General features: G+C 41.9%; 1 protein-coding gene across 2 annotated transcripts in view; it reads right to left on the bottom strand.

Annotated features, from left to right (window-relative positions):
- whrna (whirlin a) overlaps positions 1 to 18717 on the bottom strand; it is a 112710-nt gene that overhangs the window by 12586 nt on the left and 81407 nt on the right. For both annotated transcript variants that reach the window (XM_018685276.2, XM_018685278.2), the window contains 5 exons: positions 8470 to 8682; positions 7123 to 7344; positions 3108 to 3182; positions 1401 to 1986; positions 475 to 641 (listed from right to left, as the gene is read on the bottom strand). In XM_018685276.2, coding sequence (XP_018540792.1) covers positions 475 to 641; positions 1401 to 1986; positions 3108 to 3182; positions 7123 to 7344; positions 8470 to 8682 — 1263 coding nt within the window. The remainder of the gene's footprint in view (positions 1 to 474; positions 642 to 1400; positions 1987 to 3107; positions 3183 to 7122; positions 7345 to 8469; positions 8683 to 18717) is intronic.

Here is an 18717-nt window from a genome sequence, read left to right as displayed (position 1 = left end):
TAACATTAAAACCAGGTCCAAACCCTCAGAGAGCTTTTTGAAGAAGTAAGGATCAGACATCACTGACTCTGGGCTGCATGTACATACTTGCCCACAGCAGCCTATAAGAAAACTGCAATTACAAATGCAAAACAGGAAGATGAGGACTGAACTGAATCATGGTTTTGGAGAATCATTACACCCCTGGACATCACTTTACAAATGTGTCCTAACTTTCAAAAGTCTCTTCATTCTCAAAAAAATGTCCTAAATCTCAAAAAAAATTCTAAAAATGTCCTCAAGTTCCAAATATGGGTGTCTACTTTCTAAAAATGTCTTCATTTTTCAGAATTTCAGTCACTCTTAAGGTCTAAAACTCTACTTAGTCCTCACAAAGACAGAAATACAACACTGACACCTGGGTTACTTCTATTCCCCACAGTGTAACAAGTAATCCACTCATCCTTCACAGCTGTTCTGATAACGCCCCCTCACCGGTTTGGAGGGGTTGTCCCCCCCACCTCCCTGGGTGTCGCGGGGGAGGCGTGTGCGTGAGGAATGGGGGCTGCTGTCTTTGCTGATGTGTCCTGACTCAGCTATGTCCACGCCACTGTCCTCACTGAGGGTCTGGCCGCTGTCTGACAGCTGAGACAGGGCACCACCTGAGGAGGGGAGCAGGCAGACATGATGTCAGGGAATCTCAACGATGTAAGGAATCCAACACTTTCATTTTGATTGGTTTGACCCTTTCTCAAACGGCACTAGTAGCATTTTAGATTAGTTCTGAAATTTAAAAAATCTTATTTCAAGATTTAATACAAGATTAAAATGTTATTAAGATTAGTGCATTCAGTGGAAATCGTAGAAAGTGTTCTGGATAATTGCTCATTTAAGCACATTACGCACAAGTAAATACATATCTGATCTATCATAATCATCTTCTTCATAACTGAAACTGCACATGTCCTCATTTAGAGCAGGGAGTGACAATCAGCCAGTGACTAGTCCCAACTACAGTGTTTAATGTCAGGATTGTATCAAGAGGGAGAAAGATCAGGTGACAAATACTAGATTTAGTGCTTCAAAGCTTTGATGTATGAACATTTCTTGTGTGTGTTTCTTGGAAACAGTGGAGTTGGTTGTTTATCAACATAACTAAAAGAGGATCCTGATCTATCGTGATATCAAATTTACTGAGGGCAAAGGTTTTGGAAATCTTCTCAGTTTTTCACTCTTTTTTGGCATTTTATAAACTAAAGGACAATGTCAGAATTATTGAATTTACAGATTAATCAATGACCTAAACATTTCATTAGTTGCAGCCCTAAATGTTAATAATTTGAAGACACAAATGACAAAAGCTGAACCCTTGAAACACGTTAGGTTTGTACATTTGATCTCCTGAGCTCTATGTTCCTCACCTCGAGCTTGCGGCAGTGGCCGCACTTCATTGACATCAGGTTCTGCGTTGGGCCTGTGAACCTCCACTGTAACAAACTGTTGTTTAGAGCCAGGAGAGGAGGCAGGGGAGGCTTTGGACATGGACACTGGTTTAAGGGGCAGAGATGGGGGTGGATGAGGTGCAGGGAGTGGAGGTGGAGGTGGAGGTGAAGGGGACGGGGGAGTGGGTTTGGTGCCTCGGTTTGGGGACTGGACCCTGGGAAAAGGGCCGATGTTGTGCTGGGTGACCATAGACAACTGAGCAGCTGCTATTTGTTCTTTCTTGGACGGTACCGAAGGATCTCTCTTTCTGATGGCCACATAGTCCCGAGACGGGTCCCTGGGATGTTCTCGTTTGTGGTGTAGTGAGGGTGAGGCAGGGGCGTGTCCTGGATCTTTGCTTTGGTTGTGGGAAGTCGGGGCTGTGAAGTACAAGCCTGAGTGGGAGGATTCGGACGAGGGGCATTTGTTGAGCTGATCTCGTCTACTCGGGCGCCTCTGCACCCCTGGTGGGGGCGGAGGCTTGAAGGAGGGGGGAGATTCAGCAGTGGTGGACTGTACATCATCCTGAAGTGAGAGGATATATTCATCATCATCGATTAGGGGTGTAACAAAATCTTGTAGCACAATATACTGCAACATAAAATGTATGTATGCATCATAAAGCTGAAATCTTCAATGTCATAAATCTGATCAGTTCTGACTAATTTTAGTTTAGTAGCAAAAATTACATTTGTAAGAGCATATTGAACATTAACCTTATATTGTACCAACACAAGATTGTTACAACCCTATTATGTAGCATGCAGAGGAAACACTTAAAAACAAAGTTTAAACCCAGTGTTCATATTATTTCCTCATCATTCTCACCAATTTTCACTCACACAACTGCATTAGACACCTGTTTAACCACTCCACCACTTTTAGTGACAGTGATAGTTGACTTGAAGGTGTTTAACACTTCCAAACCATGTTGAACACGTCGCTGCTTGTTCGTTTGATAGCGCTGGTATCCTGCGTTTCCAGGTAAGAGTGCTCAAACTCAAACAGTGGAATGAACGACACTGAGACATGAGGGGCTTACCAGTGTATGGAGACATAAAATGAGTGTGAAAGACAGTTTACAAAAGAAAAGTAAGGTATGACTGGGGTGGCAGGTAGCCTTGGACGTCAGCAGACTACAAGTTTTCTCCTGACCTTTCTCTCATCTGCTGTGGTTCAGAATAAACAAATGATAGCTCCTGTTGCTTTGGAAACTGAGGTCACCAAGCATTTTTTTTCTTTTGTGTAATCTATGGTGCAACCATAAGCTCTTCTTTCTCACAGAGCTGAAGAGGTAGCAGGTGAATTGGACAGGCCAGGTGGCATATCAGCCTCTCCACTCCCCTTTCCACACAACAAAGAAAAGATGACGAAAGGCTACACCAGCTCTTAATCTCACCAAGCTCAACTTTTCCTTCTTTCTCTTTTCTTATTTGGTGCAAACACTTGTTACACTCCTCATCAGTCTACAATACAAAGCCTGCAGGTCAGCCATGTCTCAAGTACCTCCATCCACCCCCGCTTCCACTCCCCTCCCATCTTTAAAAAAAACAAAACATTTTCTTCCCACCCCTCCTCACTTCTCCCCTGTGTCGTATCCATCTTTATCAGGCTAAAGCCGGGGCCTGCCGGCCCACCAGGCTCACCAGAGAGATGTCGGTCAGCAGCGTGTTCAGACTCTCAGGAGGATCCTCCTCATTACTCTCCACCACGCCGTCGTTCTGGGAGATGAAGTGCAGAGGGGAAAGAGGAGAGGGGTGATGAAAGATAGCAAAGACAGAAAAACAGATGGGGGGGGAGAAAGTGATTAAAGTGTGAGGGAGAAAGCTAGTGAGCAGATGCTAAACACAGATGTGTGTTTATCACAAAACAAATGCCAAATTAGATTTGGTGGATGTTCCACATTTCCCAGAAAAGAGGAAAGACGTCAATATCTGTTTGCATTTGCTTGCCAGTCTCGAAGTCTGTAAGGAAGACAAGCCATGCACACGCACACACATACACACAGCCGTCATGTTTTCTACAAGCAAAACACACATGCTGTGAAATCGATAAAGAACCATCAGCTCAGTTCAAAGCAGGATTTGGCAGCTCAATCCCACCGGTGTGGTGGAGAGGAGGTAATTTGTGGCAGATCTGTGAGGACTTTCAGAGCAGGGGAGCTGAGTTCAGAGGAACATTGCCCTTCATTTAACTCTGCCACTAAACCAAAACAAAAGCCCCATCAATTCAGCTTAATTACCCCTCGTTGCTGCATGGGGAGCACTTAGAGGACAATTTATTTATCACAAGAGTCTATCAGCTTTTTACATGTGGAGACACTGCTCTGCACTGTAAGCAATCAGAGCGTGTGGTGCTTGTGTGTGTGTATGATCGTGTTCACCCACAGTCACCCTCCACAGTGTGTGTATGTGTGTGTGTCTGTGTGGATGTGTGTGTGGCTCCCTCTTCCCAGGAATAATATTAGACAATTCTGCAAAACACGGCTCACACCCTGTGGCGGGTGCATCGTTCGGTGCAAATGCAGGAAGCAGTGTCATCTTTATGTAGGATGGTGGTTTGTTATCATGTAAGACAACTGATCCTGCGTTCACCTCATGAGGCTCAGACAGAAAGACAACCATGTCAGAATTTTTTCCCCTTCTCTTGCCTAGTTTGACAAGACATGCTCCGTGACACTTAGTACGCCATGTTGTGTTAACATTCCTGATCCTGGAGGTCTGACCCTGTCTGTCCCTGTTGGCCCTGCTCACAGACTACAAGCTATAATTGGTTCTACATGTAGTCTGACAGTGTTTTGGCTGAGACACAGCAGGAGTTTAAGGCGCCATGATGACCTAAAGTGGCGTAACACCTGACTTTAAAGACAAATGTGCCATGTAGGTTGAACACAGTGAACTAGGCTGAACTCTTCGGCTCTGATTCACTTCCTATTCTAATGACTTAGGCATATTATAGGATCATAATCTGCGGAGGCTTATTAATTTATTGTGAAAATAAAACTGACCCTAAATCTGACCCAAGACTCTTTATCTGCCCACAGATTCATCATTGTTGAAGTTGTTTTGTGGCCCTGGCAGCTTGGCCGTGTTTGGACTCGGCAGGGTTACATTCAGATCTAAAATACGACAAGATGACGCACTAGTGTTGGCATGTGGCTACAGTAATCGATGAAAAGATGAAGTATAATCCAGGAGGGACAGTTTGAGTAATACTGTACATCCATGAGCTTTAAAGAATATTAAAGGCTGCACAGTGCCAAAACACTCCACTGTGACTTACAGTGCAATGAGACAGAGTTTTAGGACTCTGAAAAGTTATCACAGCAGGAAACAGTTTCACTCTTCATCATAACAACTGAAAGGTAAACAGCAGAATTACTACATTCATGTTGCCAGGTACTTGACCTGTAATGTGTTCTTGGATGTGTTTAATCTAATTTGGTCTGTCTGAACACAGTCTGAGACACCAGAGCCTTGTGTTCACAATCTGTTTCAGACCAGTTATTAATGTTGGCTGAAATTGCTGAAAAAACGAAAAACGACACAAAACATTGCCATCGAGAAAAAAATGTGTTTTGCAGAATCATCCTACAGCAACATTGTGTTTGGCCAGGACGTTAGTACTCTTCAAACAGCTGCTGTGTTTGTGTGTCTATTTTCACAATGTGTGTATGTGTGTGCGTGTGTGTGAGCACATGCATTGGTATGCAGTTGACTACATACCTGGCTTTGACTGCGGTTCAGAAATCCTGTATTTTTATCCTCCCAAACCCACCCAGCTCTCTAATCTGCTTTACACAGCAGTGGTAGCAGTCACACATGGGTCCAAAACACCACAAATAGACACAAACAGGCACACACAGACACACGGGAAGAATACAGACCAGCACACACACACACACACACACACACACACGTAAATGTCGCTTCTCGAAGGGGAAAGCAGAAAGGCAGGCGAAGCCCATCTGAGACATCTGAATGAGAATGACTGTTTGGTGGAAAAATCTGCAGACAGTCAACAGCTTATCTCTATTGTCAGCTTAGACACTGTGTGTGTGTTTCTGTGTGTGTGTGTGTGTGTGTATGTGTGTGTGTGTGTAAATCAGCTCTTCATCCACAACCAAACACTTGCATGCGGACACATTTACTTCATATTAACACATCTGTGTTGGAGCTGAGCATATCCGTATCTAAAACAAACTAAACTACAGTTTTTTAAAAGGCACCTTTGATGGGCTGAGTAACGAAAGCCAAGCAGTGAGAAATATGGCTTCTTTCCCGTCTCTCCCTGGGCTATGGCGTTGAATAATGGCCAGAAAAGTGGTTTTGCAGAACTTTATGTCACAGTGTAGTTGACCTTTGACATTTCAGATATAAAATTTCATCACTTCATCATTTTATCCTTCACATTTGTGTGAAATCTTGTCATAATTAGCACATGAATTCTCAAGTTATGGCCAAAAATGTGTTCTGTGAAGTCACAGTGATCTTGACCTTTGACCTTTAACCACCGAATCCAGATCAAAGTGAATGTTTGTGTCAAATTTGAAGAAATTCCCTCCAGGCGACAGTGAGATATCACGTTCAGAAAGAGACAGATGGACAGATGGGACAACCTAAAAACATAATGTCTCCGACCACAACCATCGCAAGTGTAGAAGCATAAAAATGGTGGGAGGCTGTGCAAATGAATCCCAAGTTAAATTATTTTCTTAGCAAGTATCTGATGCTATTTACAGACAGGGTATGTACATTCATAAACCTGTTTACCCCAGCTGTTATTTTTGCATTTCTGTAGCTGTGATCTCATCCTCACAAAAACAGCCAGATGAGGAGCGACAGTCTCACAGTCACAACATGAACTGAACTCTTAACACCTCTGAGTGCATCACTCGCTGCGCTACAGTTCCTTTCAAATTAAGGTAGAGAGAGAAATAATGAGAGAGAAAAAAACACTCCAAGCAAACTCACTGCAAGACCACAAACCAAGGACAGAGTTAGAGTGTGTGTCTGATACACACAGTTAACTTTGGTCTAGTGTGTATCCTGTGTGTGAGATTTCCTACCTCCATCATATCTATGAGCCAGAGAAGTCTTTCCTACAAAGGGGTGAGATGGGGGAGGGATTTTGGGTGTGAGGTGGAAGACAAACACAGCCTATCAAACATCAGCAAAAGGACTTCTCAATCTCAACAGGGAGGCAGTGAAACGTGTCATTGTTCAGCCTGACAAAGTCCACACCAGAAACAGATCTTTTCCACAGCAGAATCTGTTATAACCCATGGAGATACATCACACTGCTCTCGCTCCCTCACACACACACACACACACACAGCTGAGGAATGGAAAGAAAGTGAGAGCAGACAGCCAAATAGAGAAGGAGCCTATCACAATCGGAACGCAGACAGTGAGGCAGACCAGAATACGGCCACTCTCAAGTCTATCTATCAACATTTTTTGTGCTGGGCTGAACCTTCAAAACATGGAAGAAAAACCTCAGATGACTGCAGCAGGAATATTAATTCAAAAGTAAAGAGAGATATTTTCACCCAGACATATCAAATAAACTAGAAAAAACTATCTCAAAGCCAGTACATACTGCAAGAGAGAGAGAGTCAACAAGAGCTAGATGGTTATTCCACTAAAAAACCCAGCCTACCCGTGCAGAGCTGAGGGTGGTGTTGGTCATGAAACTGGCCGAAGATGAGGTCAGGGTATCTGGGTACGACACCATAGACAGGGTATCTGGCTGCAGGGCTGTGGCTCCAGCTGTGCCCTGCCGTGCTTTGAGAGCCTGAATTTCACGTCGCAGTACCATCCCATCAAAACACTCCAGATCCTGCGGGGTGACCAGGCCTCGCACCTCTGACAGCAGAGAGAACTGAGGAGAGGAAGGTATAGAGGGGAGAAACAAGAGGGGAGGCATAGGTATGATGTAACAGACTTCAGTGGGTTTCACTAATTAAAGGACAACTCCGTTTAACCAGAAACATTGCATAATTGCTACCAGACTCCATTGACAAAAACAGTCATTTTACAGAGCAGAACACAGGAGCTGCTCGAACACCACCGCCTTGATTGATTGGTTTGTTTGTGTTATTGTGTGACTTTCAGTGGTGGAAGAAGTGTTCAGATCCTGTATGTAAGTTAAAAAAAACAACAAAAAAAAACAACACAATAAGACAATCAAGTCAAGGTTGGTGTCTGGGTTGGAACAAAATCAGAGCACCTAATCCCACTGAATTTTCAGATTTTTTGTTGACCATAAGTCTCAAGAGAAATGTGGACCAGTTAATGCTCATTATTGTATTGAACTTGTTTGTGTGTTTTATTTTTAAAACAAATGTGGTTATTAAAAGAAGAAAAGGGGATGGGTGTATAAATGTAGAGCACCATTCATTCATTTTATAACTTGTATATTTTATGGTGATTTAAACAAACAAACTTTAACTCATTAAACTATGCTTTACTCTTTTATGCGTAATGCTGGTGGGATTAAACTGAAATTCTCCAACTAAATTTAAATGATGATTTGAATGATCATCATCAAACCCTACTCTTATTGAGATTAATTCTTCTTGTACTCTTGTAAAAAATAAACCAAAAACAACCCATCCAGTAAGAAAGTTGTATAGCAGCTCTAAATGCAGTACAAGGCAGCTGCAAAAGCTCTCTGTGGGAGTATGATACAGCAGTGTACTGGAGAAATTTGGAAATAAAATGCCTTTGATTTATTCTGTCTTTTATAAGGTGAACTATTGCAGACTGTGAGAAAACCAAGAGACTTTTAAGAGCTGGGGTAGAAGGAAAAACAAAACAGAACTGTAAGCATCGGCAAAAAGCCTGGGCATAAATCTCAGAAGGGCTCAGAAACTTCAATACAAAGCTCACAGCAATCACACACACAAACTGTACATGAGTACAGATTCCTGCAAAAAGAAAATTGATTCTCTTTTGATCTTTTTCTTTCCTTTCTCAGACTGATACAAGCCTCCTTTATCTTCACCTTTGCATGCGTGTTGAGCAGCTCAAACAACGCCATGACCAGCTGCTCCACGCCGATGTGTCCGTCCCGATACTCCTCCACGTAGTAACCCATGGTCTGCCGCTCCACCTCCGTCAGCAGGTGGCGCGCCTGCTCCTCCAGCATGGCCCGGGATTGGTTCACCAGGCTGGACAGGGTCACCTGTGAGCCCGCCACGCCCTTATAAAACCCAGGCTGGTGTAGATGGAGGAAGGAAAAAGACAAGAGATGGAGAATGGACAATTACCACCTTGGTTATTGCACTTTTACAATTCTCATTTATTACATTTTTGGGAGGTGATGGAGAGAGGAAAAAAAGTCGAAATGAAGAGGTCGAGAACAGGTCAGGGAGAGGAGCAGTGACGGCAGTAAAGTGGGATTAGATGATGTTTTAGACCAAGAGAAGGGAAGGACAAAAGAAGACAAGGGTGAGGGTGGAAAGGAGGAATGAAAAATGGGAAAAGACTGAGGAGAACAACATGAAAAGAAAAGGAGGAGGAAAATATTGATTGTGGGTGGAAGAAATGCAATGATAAGATTGAGGAGGAATGGTAGAAAAAAGGAAGAGAGATGTGAGGAAACAAGAGGAATTGGGAGGACAGGGAAGTGAAACTGGGAGAGCAAGGGGAAAAAGGGATGGAAAAGCATTGGATGGAAGAAATGGGGAGAGGAGGAGGACAGGCAGATGTGAACGAGACAACTACAGGGAGGAAGGCGGTTAATGGAGGAGGAGAGCACACGAAAAGAAGAGGGAAGAAGTGATGAATAGAGAGGAAAGAGGGGAGATATCGGGAAATAACCCCAAAGACCCAGAGGTGATGGGGGAGCAGGAGGAGGGTCAGGAGACAAAGGAAACCGATGAGGGTGGACAGAAAAAGAACAAGAACATAAATTACACCCACATACACTGAACTAACCATCAGTCTTTTCATCCCAAATGTATAAATTATCATCCTTCTTCCTGCTGTCCTACCATTGGCCATTATCATTAATGCTTTGTGGTGCTAACACCACAGCTTGGAGCAGGACAGAAATTGTGCTGTTCACACATGTGGGTGGCAGGTTTTTGTTTTTTTCTCTTACAGCTTTTATATCCATCTCCTGTGTGCCAGCTGGCTCCTCTGCCAATCAGAAAGACGACACGCTGACACTTGAGAAACTGATGAGCTGCCAATATCCCTTCTCCACTCCATATCTGCTCCTTCTTTTTCTCACTGCCTGTTCCTTTTCTTTCCTCGGTTATCTGCTCACTAGCATGCAGCTTTTCTTTAATTAACTCCTTAATCAAAGAAACCACTTCAAAGTCACAGCTTCGGGGTCTGCGTCTGCCTGCGTTCATATGAGACGGAAACAGGAGGAAGAAACAGGCCCGCCGCCGTCTTCCCCTCCTCCGCCTCCACTCTTTGCCTTCACCTCATCCTCAACTCTTGCCCGCACTCGTCCGTCTGTATTATCAGCAGTTGTTCTAGTGTCCTGGACTGAGCAGAGCCAACAACTGTTTAATGCCCAAGGTGAACTCTGATGCTACTCAGCCTGAATCTTAATCACGTCAATGCTTACTACGAGAATTTCTCCAAAGCATCCGCGTCCTGGTTACTTAACTCAAGGGCGCCATGGAGTGAACCGACAGGACCACACGACGCATGTGAGCAGTCAGTCTGTCTCTTGCTGTCGTATTAGAGGGCAGATTGCCACTTGAGGGAGCTAATGAAATCGGTCGTCACTCAACTGGAGTGGAACACCTGCAGTTTCCTGCTAACGAGGTCTGCTCGAGAAAGGCGATACATGAGGATGTGGGGGGGGGCTTTTACTGTAAGACGACGATTCTACAGTTAATGGACATCCTGTAATGCTGGTCTGTTTGATGGACCCGGTCCATCTCTGAGGTCATTCTCTGGCTGGGTTTGTCAAATACCAGATAAGCTGATTGGCCCTTTTATCACAGTGACCAACAACAACAATGACCACCATCGACATCCAATCGATAAAGAGAAAATCAGATAAAGCCAGATCAAAAATTGGCTGCGTGAAGACCTGGAAATGTCACAAGCTTTATCTCTGCCACAGCTTGACTCAGTTTAACAAAACAAGAAGTAAAAAAAACTGAGATAAAGTTTAAAAAAAAAAAAAAGACAGAGAGGCATTTTTCCAACAGTTATGAGACTTTATTCTCCTCTGTGTTTTCTTGAAGCACACCTCCATTAGTCTCAACATTAACTCCAGGAACACAAAACCCTCTCTTTCCCTGCATTCTGCTGCCCTCAGGGTCACACTGTACAGCACACTGAGCTTCCACTGTGTCTTACTCGTCTGTAAACACCGCTCAGAGTATCTCAGACTTGTATGCAAACGCTTCCTAATAAACAAGCAAATGGCTGGCTGAGCCTCTGAGTTGAATAGGCCCACATGGTGGGTCAACAACCAAAAAGAAACAGGATGATAAATCCTGCCAGGGTTGAAAATACTGGTACAGTGTGTATAGACATACATATGTATATACATGCACTGATCAGCCATAACAACCCCAAGAGGTCCTGTGTCCATGCCCTGACAGATCAGAGCTGATTTGGCAGCATGAAGGGGAACCTAGACCCCATTAGTCATGTCATTTTAATGTTGTGGCTGATCCACGTATTAACATGTTTATATGTATATATACATAAGTAAAGTGGCAGGAATTATCACCGAGTAAACACAGACCAAGAAAAGCCAAAGCAAAGATACTGCCAGTTCAGGGTGTGTGTTTTTAAGTTTCTTTACCGCACAGTAACAAAACTAGATTTGAATTAGATTACTGAATATAATAAACAGTGGGTAAACAGATGTGGAAAATCACTGGGAAGAAAGAAAATGAAAGATTGCCAAACCAATGTTATGAAAATCAATTGCACATGGTGGTGGCACAAATTGGATCTAACCTCACAGGGCAGATCTTGGTATTAAAACCTGAGCAACAAGTGTACCTCTGCCATGTTGTAATTTTACAACCTCAGAAACACTTACACACTTAAATTAGCTTCTCAATTCCATCGCTGATCACTGACAGAACTGTAAGGTAAAAACTTTACAAGGGTTTCTGCAAAGCCAGAAAGTTATAACAGACATATTTACTGCATCACTGGCACTGTGCACAGTGAAGCTGACAGACACCTACATTCTCAGGGTGACTGTGCTCTGATTTAATCACATTACGAGATATAATGCTGCTCCATCAGATGGAGAAATAAGAGTCAATCTCTGATAACAATAACCATAAAAGAATATGTTCAAGTCATTGAGTCAGATCTCATCCGTTGCTCAATGACGAGGCTCAAACCAGTCTCGATCTCATTCTGCACACATCACCATGATGTGAAATTGACCCTGTTCTTATCACAATTTAAGACTGCTAATCAGCCTCAACAAGGTGACAGATAGTGGTCACTTATCACTGCAACAGTCTCTCAACCCTCTGTGCTTTAATCCTGCGTGTGTATTATTTTGCTCAGAGCAGCCACATCACAAATTCTTTCATAAATCAGAAAATAAATCATTAGTGAATTAATCAATATCTGTGACTGGATGAGGATTTAGTGCTTTAGGAAATCACCTGATGTTCTTAGAAGACATGGCTGATTTACAGTGTGTCATAAAATACATGACCTTTTGGTTACCTCGAATCACAACATCGCTGCTGCCAGTGACTGATGACATTTATTATACACTGGACTGATAAACAGAAATGGAGATAATGTGTGCACAAGTAAAATTAGTATTGACAGATGTTACTTGGCATTCACATTCAGGCACTTTCATGCCATTCATGTCTAATGAGTCAAATGATTTGATTAGAGATCTTTACAAACTGTCCTGACTTTGCTGAAAGATATGTTTAGCAGGCTGCACATTTCAAGTACCTCTCAGCAGACCAGTTTACAGCAGGTTAGATATGTAATAAGTGAATCCGTCTTCATTACAGAAACAGTGTGCATTACAGCTTTACACTGTACACTCATTTATTATTTGAACACAACAACCAAAACAGTTATATAAGTACAGGCTCTAAAGTGCTGACTTAACAGACACAACATCCATCTACTGCAATAAATTCTGATTCAGTCATCGTGTTTTTACATCCTGTTTGCTCTCCTGACACAGGACAATACAATGCCTCCAACAGCTGTAGATCAACTGATGATTTAATAAACAAAATACTAAACTAAAACATGACTTGATCCTGTGAACCAGCTCCTTTCATCTTCAACAGGATGCACGAGTAAACACAGACACAAACACAACTCAATAATCCAAATTTAATACAGAGCACTGCTTTGAGCTACATGCTAACATGCTTTTTTTTTTTTTTAGCAGGTATAGCATTATAGCAGGTTATAATGTTTATGAATGTTACCTCTTAGTTAAGCATGCAAACATTTTGCTGCTAATTATCAATAAAATAGAGCTGAGGCTTATGGGAATGTCTTAAGTTTTTAAGGTGTGATAAAACAAAATATTGGTTGAAAAGTGAGTATGAGTATGAATCTCTGTACAAAATTTCTTGGCAATCCATCTAAAAGCTGTGGAGTCGTTTCAGTCTGGACAGTGGTGGGTCATGCCACTAAAATGGCTAAGACTGGTTAGAATGCACAACATGACTTTTATAGATGATAAACATGTCAAGGACATGTAGAGGACTGCCATAAAACTTGTGATAAATGTTCTCACTGAGGTGGTACAGCACGTATAAGTGGAAAGAAAAGAAATTTTTACTGTGACACTAGTGTAATTTGGACAAATGTGAGACACTTGTGTTGAAACTATTTACAATTTTTCCAAAATATGAAATGAAACGCACCTTAGAGCTTAAGATTCAGACAACTCCCTCTGAAAAAGACAAGAAACTCGGCTTGTTATAGGCACAGACCTGCTGCCAAGATGGCGCTCAAATAGCGCCCAAATGATTCAACATCTCGTAAGAGAGACGTAACTTTTACAGGCTCTTAAAATCCTCATAAGACTCGCTGTCAAAGTATTTATAAAGTATTCATATTGCTCCTGAGCTCTCTCCAACAGTTGATGTGCTTTCTGCTCTTTGGTTCAGTCTGAGAAGCTGTGTGTAGATGTATTTCAGCTGCAGGCTTTGGATTGTTGCTGCAGTCATATTGGATGTATCAGTGTGCATCAGTGCAGAGGAAGTGCTGCTTGGCTGACAGGTATGATCTGATGGTTTTGAAATCACACTTGTACAAGCTTCACTGCAACAGCAGCAGCTCATGGCCGGCAGAGATGAAATCTGGACTGCATGTACTTGATATTATTTGTATTAATACAGCAAACAGACTGTAGATATCCCTGTGTGTTCTTAAGCAACAATTGCCTCAGTAGTTTGTCAACAGAGAGGCTGTCCAAACATTTCCTTAGCATGTCATGGTTGCTGTGTTGCCAAAATGGCAATGGTTTAACAAATGACACTTGTAGTATGACTCTCTTTCTACTTTATCCTCATAATTGCTATTTTCCACGTTATAACAAGAGCTAACTGTCTTGCCTGTATTGATTTTATTTGTCAGACTATTCGCTATATTTTCACATTTATTCATTAAAATCAAATCTTAAATGTGTTTAAATGTTTCACAACAGACAACTACCATAAAGTTGTTCTTGTATGCCATTACAATGTAGAGAATACATTTCTGAATGCACCCATGACAGGTGGTTTTGGTACAAAGTGCTGTTCATACTGACAAGCACCATGCCAACAATCTGTGTACAAATAATCCATTGTTTACCTCTCAAAAAATCTATGCTTCGTGATTCTCAGAAAATTGGAATAGTCTTAAAGTGCACAAGCCATGATCTGTCCAATTAACCCCCTTAATTACCCATAAATGGCAAATTAAATTACAACAGCAAATATTGACAAGAACATAAGTCGGTCTGTCATTCAATTATCTGTAAAAGAAAATGGAAAAGTCAGAAAAGAATTTAACTTAACTGTGTGTGAAATAGAGCCGCCCTGTTTGGTCTAATGATCTTAATTTGTGTGAGGAGCAGCAGGATTACATCGTTCATAGGCAGCAAAACAAACAAAAACAAAACCACCACTAACATAAAGACGTTGCTGTTAATGATTACAAGTGTAACCTCCTACCACCTCTGATTAAGCTGCCATATTTTAGTGTAATACTTTCCACTGCTGCGACACGCTATGTTCTGTACTTTTAATTTTCAAATCTGAAAGAAACTCATTTTTAAGAGCTGGATTTGGATTTGTGCGGCACAATTTACACCCCACCTCAATGTGTTTATCATCCCATTCAAGCCAGAAGATTTCACTGAGCCATTACTCACAAGATCTTTTAATGCAGCCTCAACCTTTCTTTTCCTTTCAAGTGGTGGGAATCCAGCGTAATCACACCTTTTTTGTTTACTGCCCATGTCGCTTTGTAAAACTCTTAAAAACCCTCTGAAAAATACAATGAATCCATCATGAATTCTGGGCGCTAGCAGGCAGAGTGGTCAAAAGTACCTTGCTGTTGCAAAACAAGAGCGCTCTGAGAATTACATTTGTCGTTTGCCAGATAGCTTTGGGAACCATCAGTTCTCAAAGTTCAGTTTTCAAAGGATTTATCTTGATGATAAATCTTGAGGTTCAGCTTGAAGCTTTCAGTTTTGCGTAGCAGCAGTTTTTGAAATCAAGGAGTTTATCTTTGAATGTTTACAGGTTTCAGAACGACCACTTCAAGGACTTCAGTTTTGGCTGTATGTGCAGTCATTCTAACATTTATGTTGTTATTTTTCTTGAACTGTTTCCTATCACAACCTCTAAATTTAAGTGATCACAAGCAAACTGTGTTTGACAGGACAAAAGCAATATTTGCCCTGGTTATTTGCTGTAATACATTTTGTTGTCTCTCAAACAACATTCATTTGTTGTAGATCGGGGCCCAAATGGGGTCAGAGCAGAATTAATGATTGAGAATTGCTGTGTGACCTATCCTTAATTAATTAGCTTATCGGTCTGGTTTGGCCTTTGGGCTGCAATTACAGGATGGAGAGAGAGAAGGACGGGTGTGTACGTGTGTGTGGAAGGACAGATGATGTGACCGTGGAGATGTCCTGAATCTACAGGCACCAGCTGGGAAAGAGATGAGAGCAGGATGCAGAGAAATTATATGATGAACACAAACCTCTTTGCTTGTTTAAGCAACACAATCACTGGCAGATCATTCGATGAGAGATTAATATTTATGCCGGGGATGTGTTGACACAGTGTGAGGTCGACTCTAACAGAGGATCTCTGGCTCACATGGAGAAGCCGCAGAGCTGTGAATTATCACCTCCCCCTAACTGAAGAGCTCTAAAGCCCTGCTGCTACATATCTTTCCAATTTAATGCCCTCTCTCTCCTTTTCTTTCATTGTGTGTGTGTGTGTGTGTCTCTCTCTCTCTCTCTCACGCAGAGATACACACTGTAATAGAGTACATACACGTTTGAACACAAGCACAGAGCAGCAGTCGATCCACCTACGTGTCCTTTAGTTGTTTTGGTGTATCCTGACTCTCATAATAAAAACTGTAGTTTTATTCTCAACATTTCCAAAAAGCACTTGGTTCTTAAAAATTTCTTGGAGATTTCCTCTGATAGCTGCTGGTACATAGATCATAGTTATGACAAAGCATATATATACATATAGAAAAGCATCTGGAAACTTAAATACCATTGCGCTCAATGCCAATTGTGTTGGATGGGGTTGAGCCCTGATCTCAACCCCATCCCAGAGCGAGAAGACGATTAAGCAATTAGGGTCAATAACTATGGAGGCAGGAGAAAATAAGCAAAATGGCCTCCACAATGGAGATACAACAAGCCAGCCAAGCATTAAAGCACTGCCTCTCATGCACAAACATGTGGAAATGCATGCAAACATACAGTGCACAGCTAGAAGATCAAAAGGTAACTCTTTCAACAAATAACATGAACTTGAACAAGGTCAGTCCATAGGATGAGGGTCTGAAAAGGACACAGCATGGTTCCAATAATATCGTACTGTTGACACTTTAATAACAGTCAGCATCAAAAACACTACATGACCATGAGGAGTAGTTGTAAAGGGATTGCAGAGGACAACTGAGCAGGTAAAAACTGCTGGCTTACAGACATTGACACAGCCACACGTGGAGAGGGGAGGACAGGACACCACTGTACCAACGGAGAGCTGCTGACAAACCATTTACAGTATAAGTCAGGTTATTCTGCTCCTTTATGTCATGGTGTTTGGATAGATATTTAATGCTAGGAATCCAAAGAAAGATGAACAGTCAGGTTTCACTTATTCTATGAAATATCTCGACTCTGTTTACTAAATGGATTAGTACAAATGTTTTTACAGACATCCATGGTCCCCGGAGGATGATTTCTAATGATTCTGGTGATCCCCTGACTTTTCCTTGTTGCACCACAATGAGGTTGACATCTGTGGTTTTGTCTCAACAACTGCTGGATGGATCACCATTAAAATTTGTTGTACCCCTTGGGATAAATTCTAATTGTTTTGGTTGTTGGAAAGGCCCGTGAATTGCATCCATATGAGCTGCTGCCTTGCTCGGCTTCAGCAGCACTATTGAGAGTCAGCTTATCAGGCAATTAACAGGACAATTAATCATGCTCTGCATATCTAAATGGTTGTTTGTTTGATTTGACTAATGCCTTTGATGTGTGCTCTGTTACAAACCACACACACAAGTGTGCACTCCCCACTGCCTCTACTAAAATAGACAATAAACAAAGGACATCCCTTCTCTGAAGCCTGATTCTCTAACTGAGTCCATTTCACTACCACCTCAACCAACAGTATTCAGAGCACAAGAGTGAGAACTGACTCCACATTGGTGGTAGTTTACAGCTAATGCCATCATCGGGTCAACTTTTAATTTGTCCTATCCTTTGTTTATGAGCAAACTGTTTATGACTAAATTAGCAACAGCTGAGGCTGTACTTTGTGTTTAGTGCTAATGAGAAAATGATAGTTGCTAACAAACTAAGATGCTGAACATGCTAAATCCTCTTGGCATCAACATAATAGCACTGTCACTGTGACTGTTAACGTGCTGATGTGAGCACCCACTACCCTGCTCTGCTGTGAACAGGAAAAATAATGGCTACAGAATGGAGTGAAATTAATTAGGTAAGCATTCGTATTGTCATGATGCTTCTTTGACAGCCACAATGGAAAAGAGAGGAGAAGACCTTACAAATATGGGCAATGAATCCCATGACAATGATTTTGTTTCCTTTTCTGTTCTCTCCTCATTCCAGAGATTTCTAAATGAACTGTCAGTGTAACGTCTCACACCTGATGAGCCTTTTATATGAGGGTCTGCTTCTAAATCTGTGTGGATTGCACAGTGTCTTATAAAGGTTATTGATCTTCTACATCACCTCAACTGGGACATCAGGATGGACAAACTGTATCAGCATGCATGTGTTTTTCTGAATTAGATTAATGAAAGGATATTTTCCAGTATCACAAATCAGAAATGTCACAGTATGTTTGCATCTGTGGATGTGAAAGGAAATCTCTTCAACAGATTTTAGTATCAAATCGCATCAGATCTCATTGTATATGTGTGTGACTGTGATACACAGACTCTAAGAGGGCAGATGCACTGGGGCAGTTTTGAGGTATTTTGCCTTATTCAATTTGCAAAGACACCAGTCATGTAACTACAACATCAAAGACTCAGATTGAACTTGGGACTTTTGTCACCTCAATTTCACAGTGAGCTGTGAATTAAGCAGCAATGCCGAACAAACAATCTAAAAAGCATTTCTGCAAAAATATTACAGGTCCCACGCATGATACTCTCCAGAGGAGAAGTTTTAAAAAACATTGCTGAAGGTAGTATGGTACAAGGACAGCTTTTCAAGGTAGAGAACACAGTAAACATGTATTTCTGACCTTCTTTACAATACAATCTTTAGTTTCTTTACACGGTTAGTCCCAGCTCAACAGCTGCAGTGAGGCACCTCTCACAGTTCTGATGGTTTTTCATCACATGGAACTTGACTTATTTCTCTGCACACACTGGATAGGAGACTGGGATGGGAAGGCAAGTGTCCTGTAAATTCCTGGAGAGGATGAAGGCAACCAAGTGGTCATAAATTCTCCAGGCTGACTAGAGGAGGCTGCTGGAGAGCAGAAATGCTTTTTCACACACGACCCTGTAACACTCCAGCTACTGCACACAG

Source organism: Lates calcarifer, linkage group LG9 (assembly GCF_001640805.2).
Source record: "Lates calcarifer isolate ASB-BC8 linkage group LG9, TLL_Latcal_v3, whole genome shotgun sequence".
NCBI lineage: Eukaryota > Metazoa > Chordata > Actinopteri > Centropomidae > Lates > Lates calcarifer.
This window is presented reverse-complemented; position numbering and strand designations above follow the sequence as displayed.